Source organism: Prunus avium, chromosome 4 (genome assembly GCF_965620075.1).
Source record: "Prunus avium chromosome 4, drPruAviu1.hap1.1, whole genome shotgun sequence".
Classification (NCBI taxonomy): Eukaryota; Viridiplantae; Streptophyta; class Magnoliopsida; order Rosales; family Rosaceae; genus Prunus; species Prunus avium.
In genome coordinates, this window is record NC_142287.1 from 34,770,769 (window position 1) to 34,793,125 (window position 22,357).

Below are 22,357 nucleotides of genomic sequence, written 5' to 3' on the forward strand. Positions count from 1 at the left end.
GCTCTTAGTACTCATTTTCGATGTGGGACTCGTGGGAGGGCCTTCTGAGGTCGACACGAGTCTTTAGATATTTTGGGCGGATACTTCGAGGTTGATTCTCTACAATCGGTAAGGGATGCCGATTGTAGACGAGTTGGGCTCGTAATGGCTGTTCGCAGCTTTGAGACAATGCCATCGGTGGCCGATGCCGATTGTCCGAGGCCTTGGGTACTTGGGCGAGTTTATAAGATCCACATGTCGTTGTACAAGTGGAGGGTCAGATATGGTACAAACACACCCAAATAAAATATTATTAACTAATCCCACTAAGGACTAGGCTGACCAACAAATAAATAAAAAGAACTAAAGCCCACAGTTATTAACTTATCCCGCTACTGTGCCCATTTATTCCAAAATCACTACACTAGGCAGAGACATTCCCTCTCTCCTTTACCCCCCAAAAAAAATAAAAAAAATTCCCTCTATCTCTTGCACAGTAGTAGACCATCAGCTAGCGGCTAACTCCTGCTCTTCGACAAAAAGGAAAATTAGGCATGTCCTCATACTTAATTAAAGCAAACTAAGGTAATCTTCCATTCTTCATCTTCTTCTCTTTTGAAATTTTGTAGATTATTTAGGGTTTATGAAGTATCAATGAAATTTTAGGGCTCACTATGTCCCCCTTTGTATTTTTTTGTTATCAATGAAATTTACTCGTCCCATTGAGTTTTCAATAGGTACATAAGGTAAATTTAGCCCACGCCATTTTGAAATCCTGGGTCCGTCCCTGCTTTTAATTATATTGTTGAACACATATTCATTTTGATAATATGTATTTTTTGTTGTTGCATTTAATATGTATTTGTTTTATGTTAAAGCTTATTGAACATTAGTCAATGAAACTATGAATTAGAGTGGTTTATATAATTTAATGTACACTTTTATTTTAGTTAGAAATTTTAGCTAGCCCACCCGTCGAAAAATTCCTAATTCCGCCCTTGCCATTGGAGATGGTTTAAAAGCAATTGGGGATGTTCAAAGTTGTGTGCTTTTCATAATCTTTATCGTGAGCAAGAGAACAACGTTTGCGAAAGAAACATTATTGTTTTTTGATATAAGTGAAATTGGAGGAGGGGAGTTTTATTTTATCACATGCATTGTCAAGGTGTTATGAGGGTTCGAACCTGAGAACACTAGTATACAAGTCAAAGTCCTTTTCCACTGGACTAAACCCCATTGACTTATTGTTTATAATATTAAATGGTAAAACCATAAATAAGAGCATCCACAATGAACTCGCTAAACCACCTCCTTAGATAAAATTTAGGGATGAAGTGAGAAAACCCACCTCCAACCATGCTCCCTATCCAACTCCTAAAATATGGAGACCTCTAGGAGCTCCTAAATATCAGGAGAGAGAAAGGACTCCTAATGGCTCCCTATAATTAAATACTGCTTTACTTTAATGCTATTTTAAGTATTTATTTAATGTTAACTATTTATTATTATTATTTTATATGAAGAATGAGCATTTATGCTAAACTAAAAAGAGAAATAAACCATTTATGATTCCCTAAACTTGAGAGGATTGTTAGAGTTGAAATTTTATAAGGAGCTCCTAGAATAAATTTTTAGTGTTTTTAGCTAAATTTTAACTAAAAAATAAGGAGCATGATTGTGGATGCTCTAAATAGAACTTTTTGAGTAGTTAGCTATTGGTGTCTGTCTCAGTCACACTGGTGAATCACACAAAGTGGAAATGCGTGGAACGGTGTAATTTCCTTGTAATATAGCCTTGGTTATCCACCTGTATGCTGCTTCAGTGGAGTGCAGGCCATCCCAGCTGATAAACTGTGCAGGGTTCTCACAAACACTTGCCCCTGCATCCCCACATAGTGCGGATGTGTTGTAGTTGTATGGCCCTCCTCCTCCACAGCATGCTTTGCTAGTCTCCCCAGTAAATCCTGCAATCACATTAATCTTCATTATTATCAGTATTACTCTTTTGATTTATTTATCATAAATTGTGAAATAGGTAGATAGAGAAGTACCAAATTGGTCTGGAGACTGATATAATTGCAGCATGGCATTGTAATAATCTGCATAAATGATAGTGACCTGAGGATGAAGCCTTCGAATCCGACTTAGTTCTATCTGAAGCTGCTCATTGTGATACCTAGAAAACTTGTTTAACCAGTTTAGGCAACCAGTTGAAGGGTCATATTGGTTCTTATCTGAACTCTCATATATTGTTAGATAAGCAGGAACGCAACCAATTGGAAGGTTGCCTGGTACCAAAAGTGTTGCCGCCCCGAGCTCGATTAACTCCTGCAGACCATGCAGCCATAGGAAATTAGGCAAGCCTGTAACATAGCCAACATTGAAGAAAGCAGACTACCCTAGTAGCAACTATGGTTCCAACTCTTACATTGATGGTTGAAGCAATTTTTTCTATCACTAATGGTACATACGCTTGAACCTTTTCTATACTTTTTCCTGCAAGCAATGGATTGTTGTAATCGTTGCCTCCAATCTCTCCCATTAGAATTAGAGAAGTTGAAAGGAGTTTGTTGCAGTCTGTAATTAATCAGAAATAAAAATCAAATAACAGATCAATCAACCAAGTCAATTCAGGTCCACCAAGTCCAATTATTAATGTTATCATCTAGGTTTGGTGGAGGCATTGAAAGTGTAGCCAACCACATAAGCAAGTGGACAGGAAATAATTTCAAGTAAAGGAAACACAAAAATATAATGAGAAAACAAAATTGGGAACTAATTACCTGAAGATGTGTTGCATAGAGATGGCAGCATTTGTTTGAACCACTCCAGTTGAATGCTTAGAGAGTTGTTGGTAAATGCAGTAGAATCCCCCATTTCTTCAAGAAAGGCAGCATCTAACGCCGTGGCTCCTGCTACTGCAAAATTCACACCCGCTTCAAAGTTCTGGACACTTTGATTACTGTTCTGGCATTCAAGATAAGGTGGTACGAGTGGAAGTCCCAGAAACTCAGCTGCAAAAAATGAAGTGAAAGTTACATGAGAAGCTGATGAAAAAAGTCAGATATATACATATAAGTGAATGAGTACCGATGAAGTCTACGACTAAACGACCATCCGAGCATCGTCCCATGGGATGATGAAAGTAGGTCTCTCCATATGGCGGGTGGAAGAAGTTGAGAGATTTGTTAGGGTAGCTGTTGTATAAGTTGCCTGTATCAGCAAGTGAATCTCCAAAGCTGATGATTGAATTGTAGCAACCAAGCACAAGAGGGATGATGATAACTGGTATGAGGAGGAGGATGAGGATGAGGTTCATCAAATATGCCTGAAAAGACCACCCCATTGAACTCATCTCTCTCTTTCTCTCTCTCTCTGTCTCTCTCTGTTATATGGTGTGTATGGTGTGTATCCAAAATACTTGAACTAAAGTCGAACTACTACTTTTTAAAATGTTAGGTGTTAGGTACAGTGGACACCACTAAATGTGCGCCATAAGCAGAATCTACCTAAACACTGGAAATCTTCGTCATTTGTGTAGACCGGTTGGTAAGGAATAACAGAGGTAACACTTCTGAAACACACAAGGTGCCTATTGGGGGAATGGTGTATTTTCCTTTTAACAAAGCATTGGCCATCCACCTATATGCTGCCTCAGTGACGTGTATACCATCCCAATTGATAAATTGTGAAGGGCCGTCACAGGCACTTGCCTCTGCAGAACCACATTGTGCCGATAAGTTGTAATTGTATGGCCCTCCTCCTCCACAGCATGTTTTTGGAGTTCCCCTGATAATCCTGCAATGACATGAATCGAAAAGTTTTATCGTGTGTTCCGCTTCAGCATTTGGAAACTCTGCATCTTTAACACTTCAAATATGCCTAATCTAGTGTTTGTCCCACAGTAAATGAGATCGACTTTGTAGACTTGTAACAATTGGTTCCAGAAACTGAGCTGCAACAGATAAATTCAAAGACTGAAAGTTACATGAGAGAAGCAGAAGCTAATAAAAAAAAATTCTCAGATATGGTGGTTGACTTGTAATGTAAGATAATAGGTGGATTGATTGAGATTGAGTTCGTGAAACCAAACCAATGTCCTTATTATTTTCTTGAGCTAGACTTTACGACATCTAAAATCCTGTCGTTAGTGAAACCAAGCAATGGCAAATGGCTTATTATCACAAAAGGTCCCTAAGGTTTATGAAACTATCAGATTGCATCCTTAATGTTTTTTTGTGTCACTCGTGGTCCTTAAGGTTAGTATGTGTGATCACAAATGGTCCCTGCCGTTAGGTTCCGTCAAAAACTCCGTTAGTTTGCTGATGTGGCATATATACATATCACAAAACATCCCTGAGTTTCACACATCTATCACAAATGGTCCTTGCGAAATTTTTTAATTTTTTAATCATAAAATTTAAAAATGAAAAAACCATTTATATAAGGATTTTAACCCTAAGGACCATTTATAAACCCTAAACCCTTGGTTTTTTTCATTTTTAAATTTTATGAATTTTAAATTATTTTTTAAAACTTCCATTAGTTTGTTGATGTGGCATATATGTGGAGCCCACATCTAAAATAATATAGTGTCATGTGTATTAAAATACAATATATATTTTAAAATAATTTAAAATTCATAAGATTTAAAAAAGAAAACCAAAATTTTATGAATTTTAAATGGAAAAAATTAAAAAAAATTGCACGGACCATTTGTGATAGGTGTGTAAACCTCAGGGATGTTTTGTGATATATATATACGCCACATCAGCAAACTAACGGAGTTTTTAACGGAATCTAACGGTAGGGACCATTTGTGATCACACATACTAACCTTGAGGACCACCAATGACACAAAAAAACATTAAGGATGCAATCTGATAGTTTCGTAAACCTTAGGGACCTTTTATGATAATAAGCCAATGGCAAATTGGCAATAATTGTGTTCCGTCTTTTTCCAACAACCTTTTGACCGGCGGAAGCCCAACAACCTTCTTTTGGGCTATTTCAGTATTTCTATAAAAGTTGACCCCAGCAAAATCTTAATTCACATTTTTTTTTTTTGGGAATTGTAAAAATAAAACTTGACCCCATGCAATAACAAATGTGATTCCATAAAAGTTACTTTACGTAATACAAATGATATCAAGGGAGGGGATTCGAACATAGGACCTCTGATGTAAAATTGACTCGTGAATATGTATGCTTGATATATGATTGGCATATATTGGTGGCATTAGTAATTGCTTCAACAATAAGGGGTACAAAATCTTTCAAATGTTTAATGCTCTATATACCCACCAATCAAACCATCTTTCATGTCTACCTCCCCCACGAGAAACTCTACAGTCCGTGAACAAACAGCAACACACGCATGCAGCTGGCAATGATGGTTTATATAATTTACATTTAGAGCTGACTTATCTACTTGGATATGCTTATATCCTTCCAAAGTTTGATCTACTACAAGTTACATGTGAATGTTATTATTAAAGGGAAGTTGTTGACCTTGATGCACAGAAGCTGTCAAAAAGGCAAGATCTACGAAGTTAGGTGGAGAGTATCTTGGAAAATATTGTGAACTTATTGGACATCTATAACAGAAACCCTAAAAACAAGATCTAACCCCTACTCAAAGCAAATCACTGCTAACGGTAGATATTCCAATGCCTCCACAAGGAGATCAAGGTCGAGTGAAAACAAATTTATTGGGTAGCTAACTATTGGTGTCCCAGTCACACTGGTGAAACACACAAGGTGGCAATGCGTGGAACGGTGTAATTTCCTTGTAATAAAGCCTAGGCTATCCACCTTTATGCTGCTTCAGTAGAGTGCATGCCATCCCAGTTGATAAACTGTGCAGGCTTCTCACAGACACTTGACCCTGCATCCCCACATTGTGCGGATATGTTGAAGTTGTACGGCCATCCTCCACAGCATGTTTTGCTAGTCTCCCCAGTAAATCATGCAATTATTATTATTATTACTCTTTTTATTTATCCTAAATTGTGAAATAGGTAGTTAGAAATATTAAGGGGGTTGAAGAAGTACCAAACTGGTCAGGAGATTGATATAATTGCAGCAGCCCATTGTAATATAAATGATAGTGACCTGAGGATGAAGCCTTCAAATCCGACTTAGTTCTATCTGAAGCTGCTCATTGTGTTACTGAGAAAACTCGTTTAGGCAGCCAGTTTTAGGGTCATATTGGTTCTTATCTGAACTCTCATATTTTGTTAGATAACCAGTGATGGGGATCGGGGTCTGGACATAGGTCACCAACCACATACACGAGCACCGAAATCTAGGGTTAGTGCAAACTCACATATACCGTAGCAAATCCATGCCACAAATGAACTGTTTCATTAATCATAAACATAAACTCCCCCTACAACTATTACATTAGCCTTATTTATAGGCTTTACAAGACTTGGACACCAAGGCTACTTGGTCCAAAAGTAAACTAATTAATTATAAAATCACACATAAATAATACAAATATCCTAAAACTACCTAAATAAGAAAATAACAATATATCATGAAATAACTAATTAAATGGTAAATATCTATCTTGATCCACCCCTATGCTCCTGCATCAACCAGGAAGGCAACCAATTGGAAAGTCGCCTGGTACCAAAAGTGTTGCTGCCCCGAGCTCGATTAACTCCTGCAAACCATGCAGCCACAGAAAATTATGCAAGCTTGTAATCAGGGACGGACCTATAGTTTGGCAAACCTTGGCTATAGCCCAAGTGGCTTCTTTTTTCCAGCCAAAATAAAATAAAATCCTACACTCACCCCTAACCTAACCTTATCTAGTTCTCTTAGTCAATAAAAAGATAAAGAAGGGGGTGGGGGGTTGCCTGGGCTATAGCCCAGGCTCACACATAGCACAACAAAAGAAAAAAAAAGAAAAAAGAAAAAAACTCACACACAACATGTAGGAAAAAAAAAAAAGAAAAAAAAGAAGAAGAAGCACCATCCTACCCTCGCATGTAGAGAAAAAAAAAAAAAGAACGCTCTTGTTGCTTCTGCACTCACCTTCAAGACTTAATTCAAGTGAACCAAGTTTCTATATTCGTCATGTAAGCTTGTCTCAATTTCTTGATGCTTTAATTTGAGGATTTTTTTTGGAGTTTATGAAGTATCAATTAGGATTTGCAATTGGGGCATCAATTTCAGTTTATGAGTTATGAATTATCAAATAGGATTTGTAATTGATTTTATTGTTCTTGCTGTGTGTATATATATATATATTTGTTATCAATGAAATCACATGGTATTGTTAAGTTTTCTATCTACTTAGTACCTAAATTTAGCCCACTCTATTTTAAAATCCTGGGTCCGTCCATGCCTGTAATTCATAGCCAATATTGAAGGGAAAAAAGAAAGACTACCTTAGTAGCAACTATGATTCCAAAGTCTTACATTGATGGTTGAAGCAATTGTTTCTATCACTAATGGTAAATATGCTCGAACCAGTTCTATACTTTTTCCTGCAAGCAAAGCATCGTTGTAATCGTTGCCCCCAATCGATCCCATTAGAATTAGAGAAGTTGAAAGGACTTTGTTGCAGTCTGTAATTAATCAGAAATAAAAATTAAACAACTGATCAGTCAACCAATGTCTCACTTCCTCTTTAATACTATTATGGACAACCACATAAGCAAGTGGACAGGAAATAATTTCAAGTAAAGGAAACACAAAAATATAATGAGAAAAAAAAAAAAAAGGGAACTAATTACCTGAAGATGTGTTGCATAACCGCTCCAGTTGAATTCTTAGAGAGTTGTTGGTACTTGCACTATGAACTCCCATTGTTGCAAGAAAGGAAGCATCGAGCGCCGTGGCTCCTATTACTGCAAAATGTTGTGAAAATGGACAAACACTTTCACTCACTCCCCTAATGATCTTGTTGTTGATGGACTTTGTGACACACACAAGGATGGATGAATCACACACACACACACTAGAGAAACCAACCAAGCACAAAGTGACACAAGTATTTTAGAGGTTCAGCAATTGCCTACATCCTCTTGGTGATCCTCTTGAGAAATTCACTAATGAAAGAATAAGTTACAACTTTGGTTTACAAAGAAACCCCCTTAGAACTCTATTCTCTCCCAAGCTCTCTTTTCTCTCTCACCCCTTGCTCAACACTTTGATACACTTGTGAACACTCTCACAACTCTTGGTGTTTCCCCACTTTGGTGTCTAGACTACTCAAGACTCAACTCAGCTCTCTCTTGAACTGATTGCCCTCTCTCTCTTCCTCCCTTGGTGAGATAACCTCCCTTTGAACACAATAGCTCCCAGCTACTTGACAACTTTGAGATTAACCACACATGTTGTCTTGCTTCCTCTTCCCTTTAATACACAAGCCTTTGGACTTCAGAAGAGACTCCTTCTTTCCTCCCACGTTCTGCCCTTGGTTACCTAACATGGACCACAACTTGGGCAGACCAAAGGCTAGGCATTGATAGCTGCAACTTCAGCCACCCTATCTAGAGCTATAAGGTAGGTACTCTTTGAAACAAGTCAACAATCCTCATTCAATGGTGCTCCAGCTTTTCCAGCACCTTGCTAGACCTCCTAGAACCCATAACACACCTTAGAGGCCCGAGGGATTAGGTAGGGAACCAATACATGTGAAGACCTCTTGAAAAACGCGTGGAAGAAAACAGCACAGCAGCCCTGGCGACCGGTCGCCCGTTACTGGCGACCGGTCGCTTTGCACTCTGACTGAAGGCGACCGGTCGCTTTCACCTTGCGACCGGTCGCTTTTCGCGACTTCCAGCTTCACCTCCAGACTTCGAATCTGCTTCAAAACGACCGGTCGCAAATACCCAGCGACCGGTCGCTTCCTCCTTCACTTGCATACTTAATGTGAGCCATTTTTCCAACACAAAATTCACACCCGCTTCAAAGTTTTGGACAGTTTGATTACTGATCAGGCTTTCAAGATAAGGCGGTACTAGTGGAAGCCCCAGAAACTCAGCCGCAAAAATGAAGTGAAAAGTTAAATGAGAAGTTGATGAAAAAAGACAGATATAGATATACATATAAGTGAATGAGTACCAATGAAGTCTATGATTAAACAACCATCCGAGCATCGTCCCATGGGACGATGAAAGTAGGTCTCTCCATATGGCGGTTGGAAGAAGTTGAGAGATTTGTTATGGGAGCTGTTGTATAAGTTTCCTGTATCAGTAAGTGAATCTCCAAAGCTGATGACTGAACTGAAGCAACCAAGCACATGTGGGATGATGAAAACTGGTATGAGGAGGAGGAGGAGGAGGTTCATCAAATATGCTTGAAAAGGCCACCGCATTGAGGTTCATCAAATATGCTTGGAAAGGCCACCACATTGAACTCATCTCTCTGTCTCTGTCTCTGTCTCTCTCATATGGTGTGTGCGTGTGTTAAATTATATATACATGCGAAATACATATAGTATATTGAGGCAGAAATGTAACATGTGACATTACTTGAACTAAAGAACTACTTTTTAGAATGTTAGGTACAGTCCACACCATGACATATGTGCCATAAGCAGAATCTACCTACAAAGGATATGTGTACATAATATGGGGAAAATAAGTTCTCTGGAAATCGTTGCCATTTGTGTAGACTGGTAGTTGTTGGAATAACAGAGGTCACACGTCTGAAACACACAAGGTACTAATTGGGGGAATGGTGTATTTTCCTTTTAACAAAGCATTGGTTATCCACCTATATGCTGCCTCAGTGAAGTGTATGCCATCCCAATTGATAAACTGTGAAGGGTTGTCACAGGCACTTGCCTGTGCAGAACCACATTGTGCCAATGAGTTGTAATTGTATGGCCCTCCTCCTCCACATCATGCTTTTGGAGTTCCCCCGGTAAATCCTGCAATGACATGAATCGAAAAGTTTTATCGTATGTTCAGCTTCAGCATTTTGAAACTCTGCATCTTTAACACTTTAAATATGCCGAATCTAGTGTGTGAAAACAAAATTCGTTCCACCAACAGTCCACAAGATATTTCACAAGGCCTGTTTACAAAGCTAATTTTGAGTTTTAACCCAAAATCTTAGCACATGAAGTTTGAATTTGTTAGCCTTTTATCAATTCACCAGAATTCTTGAATCTTCTTCATCTTCTAACCAAAATTGCAAAATAGGTGGATAGAAGAAATATTAAGAGAGTTGAAGTACCGAATTCGTCTGGAGAATGATATAAATGCATCATAGCATTGTAATAATCTGCTATATGAGGTTGGCATGGGGATGAATCCTTTGAATCCGACTTAGTTCTGTCTGAAGCAGCTCATTGTGAAATTTAACAAATTTGTTTAACCAGTTGAAGGGTCATATTGGGTCGTATCTGAACTCTCATATTTCTTCAGATAAATGGGAAGACAACCAATTGGAAGGTTTCCAGGGACCAAAAGTGTTGCCGCCCCTAGCTCAATTAACTCCTGCAAAGCAATGCAACGCAGCCACATAAAATTCAAGAAGCCTACTTCGTAGCCTATATAGTAAAACAGATCAACTTTGTAGACTTATAACAATTGGGATTCCAACTTTTTTGATTCTTACATTGATGCTTGAAACAATTGCTTCTATGATTAATGGTACATATGTTTCAACCTGCTCTATACTTTTTCCTGCAACCAATGCATCGTTGTAATCATTACCGCCAATCTCTCCCACAAGAATTAGAGGGCTGGAAAGGAGTTCGCTGCAATCTGTAATAAGAAGAAAACAGTATGCAACATAAAAACAATTAGAAATCATGTGCAAAGATTTGCTGCTTCCCTTAAAATAATACTTTAAACTCTTTCTATGATTTCCTTCCTACGCCACATATAAATCATATGGCAGCCACCTCCTGGTGTAAGGTCCAACACGAGATGGGTCTCCAACGACACTGATATGTGGAAGAGTTTCAGAGGGCATATGGCATTCTGAAGTACATTTTTGGTGCCACATAATGTTGATATCAATTATGCTGAATTTTTCTGTTCAGTTATGGTATGTGACAAAGATTTGGTTCCAGGATTGGCCAATATTGATGTGGCTTGTTCTCTCTTTGATGCCATGCAGACACTAAAAACCTTTCAATAGAAAAGGAGACTCTTCAAATGGGTGACAAACAGAAATCAGAAGAAAATGAAAGGAGATTGTGAATGGTTGAATTAGAAATGAAGTCAACAAGATTATGGGACTCCACCATAACCCCTTGAGTCAACTTCAAATTAACATCTAAAAGTGTGTAGCCAACCACTTGCTTATACATCTCAGTATTTGGACAGCAAATAATTTCAAATAAAACATGAGAAGGAAAAGTTGGAACTTACTTGAAGACGTGTTGCATAAATATGGCATAATCTCTTTAAACCGGTCCAATTGAATTCCAAGAGAGTTGTTGGTATATGTATTAGAATCCCCCATTGCTTCAAGAAAGGCCGCATCAAGTGTGGTAGCTCCTACTACTGCAAAATTCACACCCCCTTCAAAGTTTTGGACACTTTGATTAATGCTGTGGCTTTCAAGATAAGGTGGAACTAGTGGAAGGCCCAGAAACTCAGCCGCGAAAGACAGAGTCCAAGACTGAAAGTTACATGAGAGAAGCTGATAAAGAATCTCAGATATGAAGATAAGAGATGGATGCTTACCAATGAAATCGATGACTAAACAACCATCGGAGCATCGTCCAGTGGGCGATGAAAGTAGGTCTCCCCAGATGGAGGGAAGAAGAAGTGAAAAGGCTTGTCATGGGAGCTGATGTATAAGTTGCCAGTATCTGCAAGTGAGTCCCCAAAGCTGAAGATTGAACTGAAGCAATCTTCAAGCGCATGTGGGATGAATATGATGTCTGATATGAGGAGGAGGTTCATCCAATATGGATGACAATGCGAACCCATAGAATTGATGGATCTCAAGCTCTCTCTACCTGTCTTTCTCACAGAATTTAAAACGAAGAAGGTAAAGTGGAAGGGCCCTGCTTCAAAAATATTGTATAAAACTGCTTCTTTAAGCTAGCTTGACTTACTATATAATATGAGTATGACATGTATGCACATGCACGTGATTCAATCTACATATACTATAATACTATTAGCAATCTCTTGCCTCCTCTTCTATTGTGGTCTAGAAAGTGCGGATTAGTAAAGCAAAAGTTAGATGGAAAATTCCGATTTCGACTGAAACCATTCAAAAGTTTATGATTTAGCATCATACTGGACGGGATTGCCAACATGTCTAAAATCTATCACCATGTCGAAAAGTAAATTTCCAAACCAATGAAATCCTCCAACTGCATATTCAAATACTTATTGCAAAAGGAACAAATACTGCTCACATTTATTAAATTGATGTTTGGAGGCAAAAACGCTTAGCTCCAAATAGCTTAGTGGAACAAAAATGTTATAGAACAACATAAGAAAGAGGGTTTTTTTAATATCAAACTAAAACCTTGTGCAGTTATTCAGGTTAACTAACTTTCTTTAGCAAACTTTATTCCCTTCTCTATAGAGGCTTTAAGCTCAGGTATTAGACTTTGTAGGCCTTGCTTCTCGTGGTCCGACAAAGGTCCCAATCCAAGAACTTCCTCCACGCCATTCTTTCCTAGCCTTACCTGCACCAGCACCACATGTAACATTGAGCTTAACTTAACCATGGAAAATAATATGTATCAGAAAACATAGAGCATTCCATCTAACAACATAAAGATTAACTTAAAAGAAGCATCCGAATCAACTAATTCACTTACCTTAGAGGCAAAGAAAGGCAATTCTGTAACACTTGATTGCACAAAAGAGCATTCAACAACATCTGGAACCCCGTTTAGACCCTTCAAGCAAGCATCGGCGAAAATTGCCCCGGCATAGCTGCAGAAGAAGACTTGAACCCTCAGCTCCCGAAAGCACACAGACAAAACCAAGGCAAACACAAAGAAAATGGGAAGAAGAAAAAAGAGAAAGGTGATTCTCTGGTAAACATGTCATGTCCTTTCTACCCCAATCAAATTATTTGGAAACAATAACCAAAGCCACAATTTCCACCTAAAACTATCTTCGTAGTGAAATTCAAACTTCCCCAAGAAACTAAGGGAAGAACCTCGCAAACTTACGCCATTGATAGAGTAGCAGATCCTTTTCCAGCCTTTGCTTCGACAACCTCTGTCCCTCCATCTTGTGTTCTCTTGGTAAGAGCTTTGATCTCTTCATCTGACAAAGTCTTCAACTTTTGTGTCACCTATGAGCATTATTCATAAAAAAATCAGCTTTAATCTCGTTAGAAAGAAAACAAAATATTCAGCCGTGTCAAAGGACGAACGAAACCAAAGGAGATGGAAAGACCAAAGAATACTTGAGAAAACAGAGGAAGGATGGTTATTCCAGCATGACCACCAACTACAGGAACATCAACTTCTGAAATGCACAACAGAATAAACTCATTTCCAAATTTTATACAGAAAAATGGGAAAAACTGAGAAAGAAAAATTTACCAGAGGCCTCAACGTTAGCTTTGCCAGCATAGAAAGTTTTAGCCCTGACGACATCAAGCGTTGTCACCCCAAACAGCTTCTTCTCATTGAACATCCCTGCCTTCTTGAGCACCTCCGCCGCAATCGGGACTGTTGAATTCACCGGATTGCTAATCATATTAACCAACGCCTATTTCAAAATTACAAAAAAAGATTAAATAAATCTAATTTTTTTATAAAAAATGTATGAATTTGAGAACAGAGGTTAAGAGACAATGAGGGCATCGACTGACATTGGGACAGAACTTGGCAATGGCAGCGCTCAAAGACTTGACGATGCCGGCATTGATGTTGAATAGATCATCGCGCGTCATTCCGGGTTTTCTGGGAACGCCGGCCGGGATGATGACGAGGTCGGATCCCTCAAGCGCTTTGCCGAGCTGCTCTTCGCCGGCGAACCCCGAGACCTGAACGAGGGTGTTGACATGGCTGACGTCGGCAGCGACGCCGGGAGTGCCGGCTATGTCGTACAGTGAGAGGGAGGAGACGAGAGGGTTGAGCTTCATGAGGAGCGACAATGGCTGACCTATACCTCCGGCGGCTCCTAAAATGGTGACTTTGCGCTGCAGCTGAGATGATGACGAGTACGATCGGACGGCTGTTCTGGGAGCAGACCTCAACATGCTCACGGTGGCACTCATTTTTCCGATTTACCGGATACTTTCACTCTACTTTTTAACGGTTTCAACTTCTTCCTAACTGAAATTTGAATCCGTATGTAATGGAATTTTCTTTTATATTTATTTATTTATTTATGGTTTTCTTTACGAAATAAAAAATAAAAAACTGGAGTAAATTCCGGTTGGATTTAGAATATTTCAAACTCGTACATATTCAACAAGGTATGCACATAATCAAGCAAGCAAAAATTACTTTGTTACAACAGAGAGGCCAACCCAGCTACCCACCCTGTTCCTTTCTCTTATTTCTAATTACAGTCATTTTTTTATCTTCTCTCAGGTGGGCTGTTGGAGTTTAAAACACTTTCACAGTCTCAGATGTTCCGAGTTTTGACTCGTTCAACTCCCAATCTGCTACTGAGGATTTGGTGGCCGACTGTTGGCGGCTGAAACTCGGGATCCCCATTCCAGCAGCTCTTTGCTAGTGTCGTCCTTGTGCACAAAAACTTCAATGAAGCATAAACTATCCTTGTGCTCCCCTGTTGCTTTCGCGATTGCTTCTGCTAAATCCTCCTCAGTGCGTACCTGTATTTACACCAACTGTCATTTCTCGATTCAAGGGCGGAAAATGTTTACGACAAAAATAAGGTAACATTTGAGCAAGTAAAGTTGATTCTTTTATGCTAACCTTGGTAGTCCAGCATTTGCCTTCGCCATTGTGGATGGCATCAACAAGACCAGTGTAGTTCCAGTTCTTAATCACATTGTATGGACCGTCATGAATCTCTACTTCGATTGTATAGCCTCCATTGTTGATAAGAAATATAATGGTGTTTTGCCCACATCGGATCATTGTTGAAATGTCCTGTGCAGTTACCTGAAAACAAATACTATTAACCATGTGCCATATCTCTAGAACATACGTAAACTACTTCGAGAAAAAAGCTCCACAGAAAAGTGGAGTGTGGGTACAAACTGTTGCTTATCAATCTTATCCTTCATTATTTGTACTTATTTATTGTTTGTTTCTACATTGCAGTTCTGTGTTGTTATATTAATCTCATATATCATATATAACTAACCTGGAAACTCCCATCACCAATGAAAGCAACGACACGTTTATCTTTGGCACCCTGAGCATAGCCAAGAGTTGCGCCCACTGACCATCCAATAGATCCATATTGCATCTGGAATTCATACCTGAATGAAATTGAAAGAACCGGTTGGCAGCCTATTGTTTAATATACATAGTTACACATGGTTGTGCTCAAAAACATAAATGAGTTGCGTAAGGAAATTGTGTCTTACCCACAATTCTCAGGGAGACGGAGCTTCTGACAATTGAACCATGAGTCTCCAGTTTCAGCAATTATAGCAGAGTCTCCAGTGATAATCTCCTGTTACAATTTTCAAATAAAAAATTATAAAATCTCAATACAAGAACCACAAACAGAACATGGACCAAAACACAAGAAAGAACACTGCTTTTACCTGAATGTGCTTAAAGAGAATATTGACTCTCAGAGGTTCATCCTTCTCATTCTTTAGAGGGATGCCGGGGGGAACGAAGATCCGATGGTAATTTTCAACAGCAGTACTGTTTTTCTTCAGCTTCTTGGCCAATGCACTTAAGAAGTCAGCCATGAAAACCCAGCCAAACGATGGACCATCACCAATGGTCACACGGTTCGGCTCCACAACAATCGCTTTCTCCTTCTTGATGAGCAAGGAGTACCCAACAGAGCTATAATCATTGAAAATAGGACCCACAAAAACATAAGCATCAGCAGACTCCACAATCTCACCGCAGAAGCTAGAGCTCACAGCACCCCAATAGGTCCCAATGAAATGTGGGTGGTGCTCAGGCACCAGCCCCTTCCCAGATGGCATAACAGCTATTGGGTAGCCACTAGCATCTGCAAGCTCCACAAAGGCCTGCCGTGACTTTGTTACTCTTAACTTGGGTCCACCTATAATTACAGGCTTCACAGCCTTGTTTAGAAAAGCAGCAGTGGCTTCAACTGCTGCCTCTAACCCTAGCTGGTTGCTTACTTTTGGAGCAAGGAAGAAGGGGACTGGGTCTCTAGCAAATGTGGGGTGAGGAATTGCAGGCAAATTACAGCCTATGCTGATATATACAGGCTTGCTCTCTTTCAATGCTGTTGAGATTGCTGTGTCAATTAGCTCATGTGCATCTTCCAAATTGTTCACCACGGCCTATCCATTACAATTACACCAAATTCAACAAATTTGGTAACACAAAAAAAGTAAAAATGTAAACTTTAAGAAAAAAGAAGAACAATATGAGCTTACCTGGTGGCAGGTGACGGTTTGAAAGCAGCGAAGCTCCTGAGAGAAATCGGGTAACCCGATTGTGTGGTGGAGGATCCGATTCGTGCCGTAGTCGTTGGAGTTCGGCCCACCGACTATGCAAATGACCGGCAAATTCTCACTGCACGCACCGGCAATGGCGTTCAAGACGCTGAGCCCGCCGACTGTAAAGGTGACGACGCACGCGCCGACGCCCCTGGCACGCGCGTAGCCGTCGGCGGCGTAGCCGGCGTTGAGCTCGTTGCAGCAGCCGATGAGATTGAGGCCGGGCTCGGCGAGTAGGTGGTCGAGGAGGGTTAAGTTGAAGTCGCCGGGGACGGAGAAGACGTCATGGACGCCGATCTCGACAAGCCGGCGAGCCAGGTGGCGGCCCAGGGTGCCGGTTGAGTTGGCGGGTCGGAACCCTTCCATGTGTATATTTTTGGGTATAATGAAGTTTGAGTGATGATTAATTAGCTGTGGGTTTTCAGAGAGGTTTTGGTGGTGTTAAGTATTTATACACTTATTCACCCCCAAAAAAAAGTATTTATACACTTGGGTTAGCGCTGGTTTGGTAAACTATCTATGGGCGAGTTATTAAAAATGATAGTTGTAATTAAAGTGGTAAAACAACCCACGCTTAAGGTCTTTTTAATGTCACTTTCAAAAGGAAAAAATGTCAACACAACTAGCATTTTTGTTGGGTTTCGAGTGGTTGTGGTTTTAGGCTCTAGGTTTTGATTATTCTAATCACTATGAGCTGGGAATCTTGGATTTTTTTGGATTTTGAATAGGAAAAAAGGAAGGCAAAAGACCAGACCATCGTTTGGGAAGACCACAAAACCAAAGCTGATTGCTGGTTTTTTCACTTTCAATTCCGACGTCTTTGTTTATTATGGTTTGATTTGTTTTGGGTTTACTCTTTCCATTAGCCTTTACCAAATTCCAAAAGACTTGCCAAGGCGTTTTTCTCAAAGTGTTTCAATAGTTAATTTTTGTGTTTTCTTTCTTACCAATTACAAATAATCGAATTCTCTCTTTTCACATATTGAAAGGTGAAATAGATTCTGCAAAGAGTGTATTCGTTACCAAATACCTATTGGGTGTGATATTAATTGCAATCTTGTTAGAAGTTCTAATTCGAACTCTTCTCGTTTGTGTTTGTTGCTTGGTAACTCATGTTGAAGTGTTTGAACTAAAATTCTCTTCGTGGAAATTTTGCATACTAGAATAGATGGCTAAGGCGATAGAAGAAGAGTTGGAACGTCGCAAAGGCAAAACTGACAAGTTGCAATTTTGGGCCCCAAGCTCTAATTTAGGCCTATGACACACCTTTTTGAAGGGAACAGTACCACAAGTAAAACACATCACTTTGCCATGACGTACGGTAAGGGCTTTTTCGGGCATTTGAGATCATTTAGCATCCCAAACGGGACTTTTAATATTTTGCAAGTTTTTTACTTTTGTTAATTTCTCTTTTTAATTCCCTTTTGTTTCCTAGGATTTCCAGGATTATTTAAACCAACTTTAGCCCATGACTAGGGTAATATGTTATCATTTTGAATTCAATAAATGAGAGGTTTTCTCATATTTGGTGGATTCCAAACTTGGTTCTTTTAGGTTAATCATTTGATTGCCTTATTACGTTGTTACGCTCATTGTAATATGCCATGTCATCATCTAGGCGTTCGAACTAACATGTCACAAGGGTTACACTCCTTTGCTTTTGTGAAGGAGAGAGACATGCACAAAAGAGCATAAACCACATCAACGGGAAGTTATTTCTATCCATAAGATATCCCCACACACACTCATATTTAAAAGGGAGTGGCTATGTCCCTAAATCAAGGATCTTGCATGTTCAGCAACTCCATGTGAGGTTAGGCACCATTTTTTTAGTTTTGCAGGGCTCTCTCCTCAATTGAAAATTGAAAATTCAACCCAATGGGGTCCTAGTCCATTGATAAAGGGCATTGATTTGCAGACCAATGGTCTCATGTTCGAATTCTCATGTAATCTTGATAGTGTGTGAGAAAACTTCCAATATCGCTTGTACTAAAAAATCAAAATCCATTGTGGTGAAATTCTACTATAGCGCAGAATTGCATCTAGTAAACCAATAATAGCTTCTAACTGGAACACAAATTTGATATATTACCCTATAAATTCATTGAATAAATATTCAACAAAAATGAGTAGAAAGAGGAAAGATTGAAAGAAACTATGAATGAACAAAGATGGGCTGGGGAACAAAAGGACCCCATGCCTTTTAAAGGTCAAGAACCAATGAACAAAAAATGCTATCAAATAGTGAAATCTAACAAGGAATCTTAGATGTGAACCACTTCATGACTGAAAAGGGAGCCTTGATCAAGCACAGTGCAAGCTCAACTACGATCGTCACGCACAAGCAGCATGGACATATGCAAGTCAACGCCAACCTGCAATCATCACACACACCCAAAAAATAAAAAAATCAATTTAATTAGCGTTAGCACCACCATATAAAGAATTTCACTATCTTGACATGAAGAAAGAAAAGTCCTTGAAATTCTGATGAAAAGGAAGAGAGAGAGAGAGTGAAACTAACCCAATAATCCAGATGAACACACCCACAACGGAGAGGAGAAGAGAGATGAAGGCAAAGGGCAGGCCAAGTAAAAACCCCAAAGGCCTGCATTCGCAATCGTCTCCACAACAGCAGCTCATAGCTTCTTCTTTTTCTTCTTCTTGCTTTGGTCTTCTTCTTTGGTTTCTCCTTCTGTGTAGTTGTTGATTGTAGAAGACAATAAACTATAGGCAGCTTCTTTGGTTTTTGGTTACTTGTTCTGGACGGAGTATATAATATTATTTGATGACGGAGACAAACAGAGAGAGACCTGTTCTCTGCTGCCGCCTTTACGGGCCAAACCCAAAAGTCCAAGCTTTTTTATTTTTGTGATACGTAATTGAACCAAAATTAACAATCATTGAAAAGACCGGAGGATCAACCAAACCAATAATAGATTTCCACGTCCTCCTCCCACTTTCCTTGACCAATAAACCTCCTTTCTAGAACTTGCAATTTAATATTTAATATAATTTTCTTTATGCAATTCAATAGCTTCTCAACTTCTTCTTCTTCTTCTTTTTTATATTTCTTTTGGTGAATTCAGTTGTAGTAGATCAGTAGAAGGTCATTTCATTTGACATTTTGAAGATGGAGCCGTGATGGCCACAATGCCTATGCCTTTTTATGTACCAGATAAATATTTAATTATTGATCAACAAATCTTATCATACTGTGGTTTATGGTTTAACTTTGGCAGTGAAAAAGCTTCATCTATTGACTGGTATACTCAACAATACACTATAATCCGATTCTTTCTGCACCAGAACAAATATCTCCTTGTCAAAGATTAGAACAGCTTTAATTACCTCTGAGTCTGAGCTTAGTTACGGTTTGCCAAATTAAGCAGCTGTCCGTTCTCCCCAAAAAGCTGAGTCATTCCGATTGCCTGAACTGGATTAACCACTGGCTGAGTTTGCAGTATGCAGCAGCTCCCTTTATTGTTCACCAGGTTTAGAAACTAATAGACTTTCCTTGAGGCTCCCTGCAGCTTCAACATCTCGTGCTTTACCAGTCGGCATTTATTGGCTTTAAAGTCCTCAACTGTCAACCTTTTATTTTGTTTTCAGTGAACCAATTCAATTTTAGCATTTGGAGCTATAAAAACAGGGCAAAGGGCTGATCATCAACCACTATCAGTACCAACCCAACTGCAGGCGATGTCTTTAGATATTCCTCTTACCTTCATTTTCTCTCTAAGCTCACTTACATTGTCCCATTTCCCAGCGGCTGCCAAAGTATTAGAGAATGCAACATATGCACCTGGCCGACCATCCGGATTCAACTTAAAAAGTTCCTTGGCAGCTATACTTGCCATCTCAACATCACCATGTAGAGTACTTGAACTAAGAAGAGCAGCCCAAACATCGGAGTTGGGCTTCTCAGGCATCCCCATTGCCAGCTCCCATGCTTGATGCAAACTTCCTGCACGCCCCAAGAGATCAACCATGCAAGCATAATGCTCCATCTTTGGTTTTAGTGAGTAGTCCCTATCCATGCTTTCAAATATCTCATGGCCTTTGTCAACCAGACCAGCATGTCCACAAGCTGATAGAGCACTGAGGAACGTGACAAAATTGGGTTCAATTTGGTGTGCTCTTTGCATTATACTAAAGAGCTCAAGTGCTTCATCAGGATATCCGTTCTTCCCATAGCCATCGATCATTGAAGTCCATGAAAATACATTTTTTTGAGGCATGTGGTCAAAAATTATCCGTGCATCCTCAATTCTTCCACATTTTGAATACATGTCTATAAGAGCACTTCCCATCTTTATGTCCCAAAATAATCCGGTCTTCATAAGTTGACTTTGGACTTGCTGGCCAACTTCAAATGCTGCCAACACCGAGCAAGCTCCAATAACACTAGCAAAAGTGGAGGTATTAGGTTGAAAATTCAACCGTTGCATGTCAATGTAAACCTCAAGTGATCTCCAAGCATATTCAGCCGATTTGCTGTAACCTTCAATCATTGCGTTAAATACCACTACATCTTTTTCAACCGTTCTCCTGAATATATCTTCAGCATCTTCCACAGAGCCTTGATTCATATACCCGGAAATCATTGATGTTGAACACACAACATTCTTTTCCAACATCGTATCAAACACAGTCCTCGCATAGCTGACCTTCCCATTCTTGATGTAAGAGTCAATAAGCGCAGTGTAAAGAACATCATCAGGCTCAACATCTGATTTAATTATCTGGGCATGCACCACTCTTCCTAAACTCCATGGAAATGCAGCATTACCAGCATAAGTAGAGGCTTTCAAGACCATAGAAAATGTATACCCATCAGGCTTTTCACCAGATAAAACAAGTCCGCGAACCAACTTAAGCGATTCTTCAACTTTCCCGCGTTTGAGGTATCCACCAATCAAATAATTATAAGCAGACAGAGTTTGTGCAGGCAATTCATCAAACACTTGGCGCGCATATTTCAGTGAACCACATTTCAGGTGCAGTATAAGCAGTTTAATGGAAACATTGATATTGGGTCTGAATCCAGTTTTGAGAATACGGGTATGAATCTTTTGGCCATGGGAAGGGTTTTCTGAATTGATGTAGAGCTGCAGAGAAGAGGTTAGAGTGGAGGCAATTGGGGAAGCGACGTAGTTTGGCGGGAAAACTGGATTTGGTGGGACAAGCGTCGTATGGTTTTGGGGTGAGAAGAACATTGACGGTCTGATTGTGAGTACTTTCCCATTTTTCATTTTCACCCTTTGGATCCGATACCAGCGGTTCAAGTCTTAAATTAAGCATAGAAGGCACTGCAGAAAAATTGGGAAGGATTCGACCCTTTAGTTTCGTTTGGGCCAAAACCCAGTGTCATAGTAAGGCGCAGCTCAATTTTTGCACTAGGCCCAAGATTGATGCCCATTAGGTATTTCATATTTACATTTTAAAAAGATAAAAATTTATCCCATAGGACTCATGTTCTCCTTTTGTTTTTTATTTAAAAAAAATTTCATATGGAATTTTGTTAATTTACTATATTAGTCTCATTTAATGAATAGTTTTAATTTTTATTAATGGGGTTGGATTGCCTCAAGTCTTTACTCTTCGTTGTGGTCTCAAGTGGTGCTAAGTTCAAACCCCCATGGTATTGTGTGCGAGTTTTCCCCCATCACCCTTCTTAACTTTAACAAAAATTAATAAATAGTTTCATGTCTTAATATTTTTATTAATTAATAACAATTTTGATATTTGGAGTGTTTTACCCTTAGACCTCTGCCTTTATATATGCATATTTAGCTTTGGTGCAACTTCACTTATCATTTTAAGAAAAGTGACTACGTTTATA

General features: G+C 39.3%; 5 protein-coding genes and 2 pseudogenes across 6 annotated transcripts; all 7 read right to left on the bottom strand.

Moving 5' to 3' along the window:
* Positions 1–1,201: 1,201 nt before the first annotated feature.
* On the bottom strand, positions 1,202–3,398 carry LOC110755038 (GDSL esterase/lipase At1g28590-like). The gene is made up of 5 exons (XM_021956189.2): positions 3,070–3,398; positions 2,763–2,993; positions 2,408–2,556; positions 2,031–2,307; positions 1,202–1,943 (listed from the first exon to the last, which is right to left on the bottom strand). The coding sequence occupies exons 1-5, from the start codon at positions 3,332–3,334 to the stop codon at positions 1,711–1,713; spliced, it is 1,155 nt and encodes a 384-aa protein (XP_021811881.2). The 5' UTR covers positions 3,335–3,398; the 3' UTR covers positions 1,202–1,710.
* A 2,319-nt stretch (positions 3,399–5,717) lies between these two features.
* Positions 5,718–9,444, bottom strand: LOC110754838 (GDSL esterase/lipase At1g28580-like; annotated as a pseudogene).
* Positions 9,445–9,461: 17 nt separating this feature from the next.
* Positions 9,462–11,909, bottom strand: LOC110755019 (GDSL esterase/lipase At1g28580-like; annotated as a pseudogene). The gene is made up of 5 exons (XR_015835514.1): positions 11,644–11,909; positions 11,325–11,556; positions 10,564–10,712; positions 10,180–10,442; positions 9,462–9,871 (listed from the first exon to the last, which is right to left on the bottom strand). The product of XR_015835514.1 is annotated as a GDSL esterase/lipase At1g28580-like (transcript).
* Positions 11,910–12,457: 548 nt separating this feature from the next.
* LOC110755010 (malate dehydrogenase, mitochondrial-like) lies at positions 12,458–14,178 on the bottom strand. The gene is made up of 6 exons (XM_021956153.2): positions 13,750–14,178; positions 13,478–13,646; positions 13,339–13,400; positions 13,100–13,224; positions 12,740–12,857; positions 12,458–12,604 (listed from the first exon to the last, which is right to left on the bottom strand). The coding sequence occupies exons 1-6, from the start codon at positions 14,155–14,157 to the stop codon at positions 12,464–12,466; spliced, it is 1,023 nt and encodes a 340-aa protein (XP_021811845.1). The 5' UTR covers positions 14,158–14,178; the 3' UTR covers positions 12,458–12,463.
* A 125-nt stretch (positions 14,179–14,303) lies between these two features.
* LOC110755000 (pyruvate decarboxylase 1) lies at positions 14,304–16,967 on the bottom strand. Its single transcript, XM_021956141.2, has 6 exons — positions 16,450–16,967; positions 15,628–16,353; positions 15,445–15,533; positions 15,219–15,336; positions 14,825–15,013; positions 14,304–14,721 (listed from the first exon to the last, which is right to left on the bottom strand). Exons 1-6 carry the CDS (start codon positions 16,876–16,878, stop codon positions 14,551–14,553), a joined length of 1,722 nt encoding a protein of 573 aa, XP_021811833.1. The 5' UTR covers positions 16,879–16,967; the 3' UTR covers positions 14,304–14,550.
* A 1,613-nt stretch (positions 16,968–18,580) lies between these two features.
* LOC110754988 (signaling peptide TAXIMIN 1-like) lies at positions 18,581–19,169 on the bottom strand. The gene is made up of 2 exons (XM_021956131.2): positions 19,037–19,169; positions 18,581–18,887 (listed from the first exon to the last, which is right to left on the bottom strand). Exons 1-2 carry the CDS (start codon positions 19,153–19,155, stop codon positions 18,764–18,766), a joined length of 243 nt encoding a protein of 80 aa, XP_021811823.1. The 5' UTR covers positions 19,156–19,169; the 3' UTR covers positions 18,581–18,763.
* Positions 19,170–20,179: 1,010 nt separating this feature from the next.
* Positions 20,180–21,788, bottom strand: LOC110754981 (Tetratricopeptide repeat (TPR)-like superfamily protein). Its single transcript, XM_021956119.2, has one exon. The coding sequence runs from the start codon at positions 21,765–21,767 to the stop codon at positions 20,181–20,183; it is 1,587 nt and encodes a 528-aa protein (XP_021811811.1). The 5' UTR covers positions 21,768–21,788; the 3' UTR covers position 20,180.
* Positions 21,789–22,357: the final 569 nt, after the last annotated feature.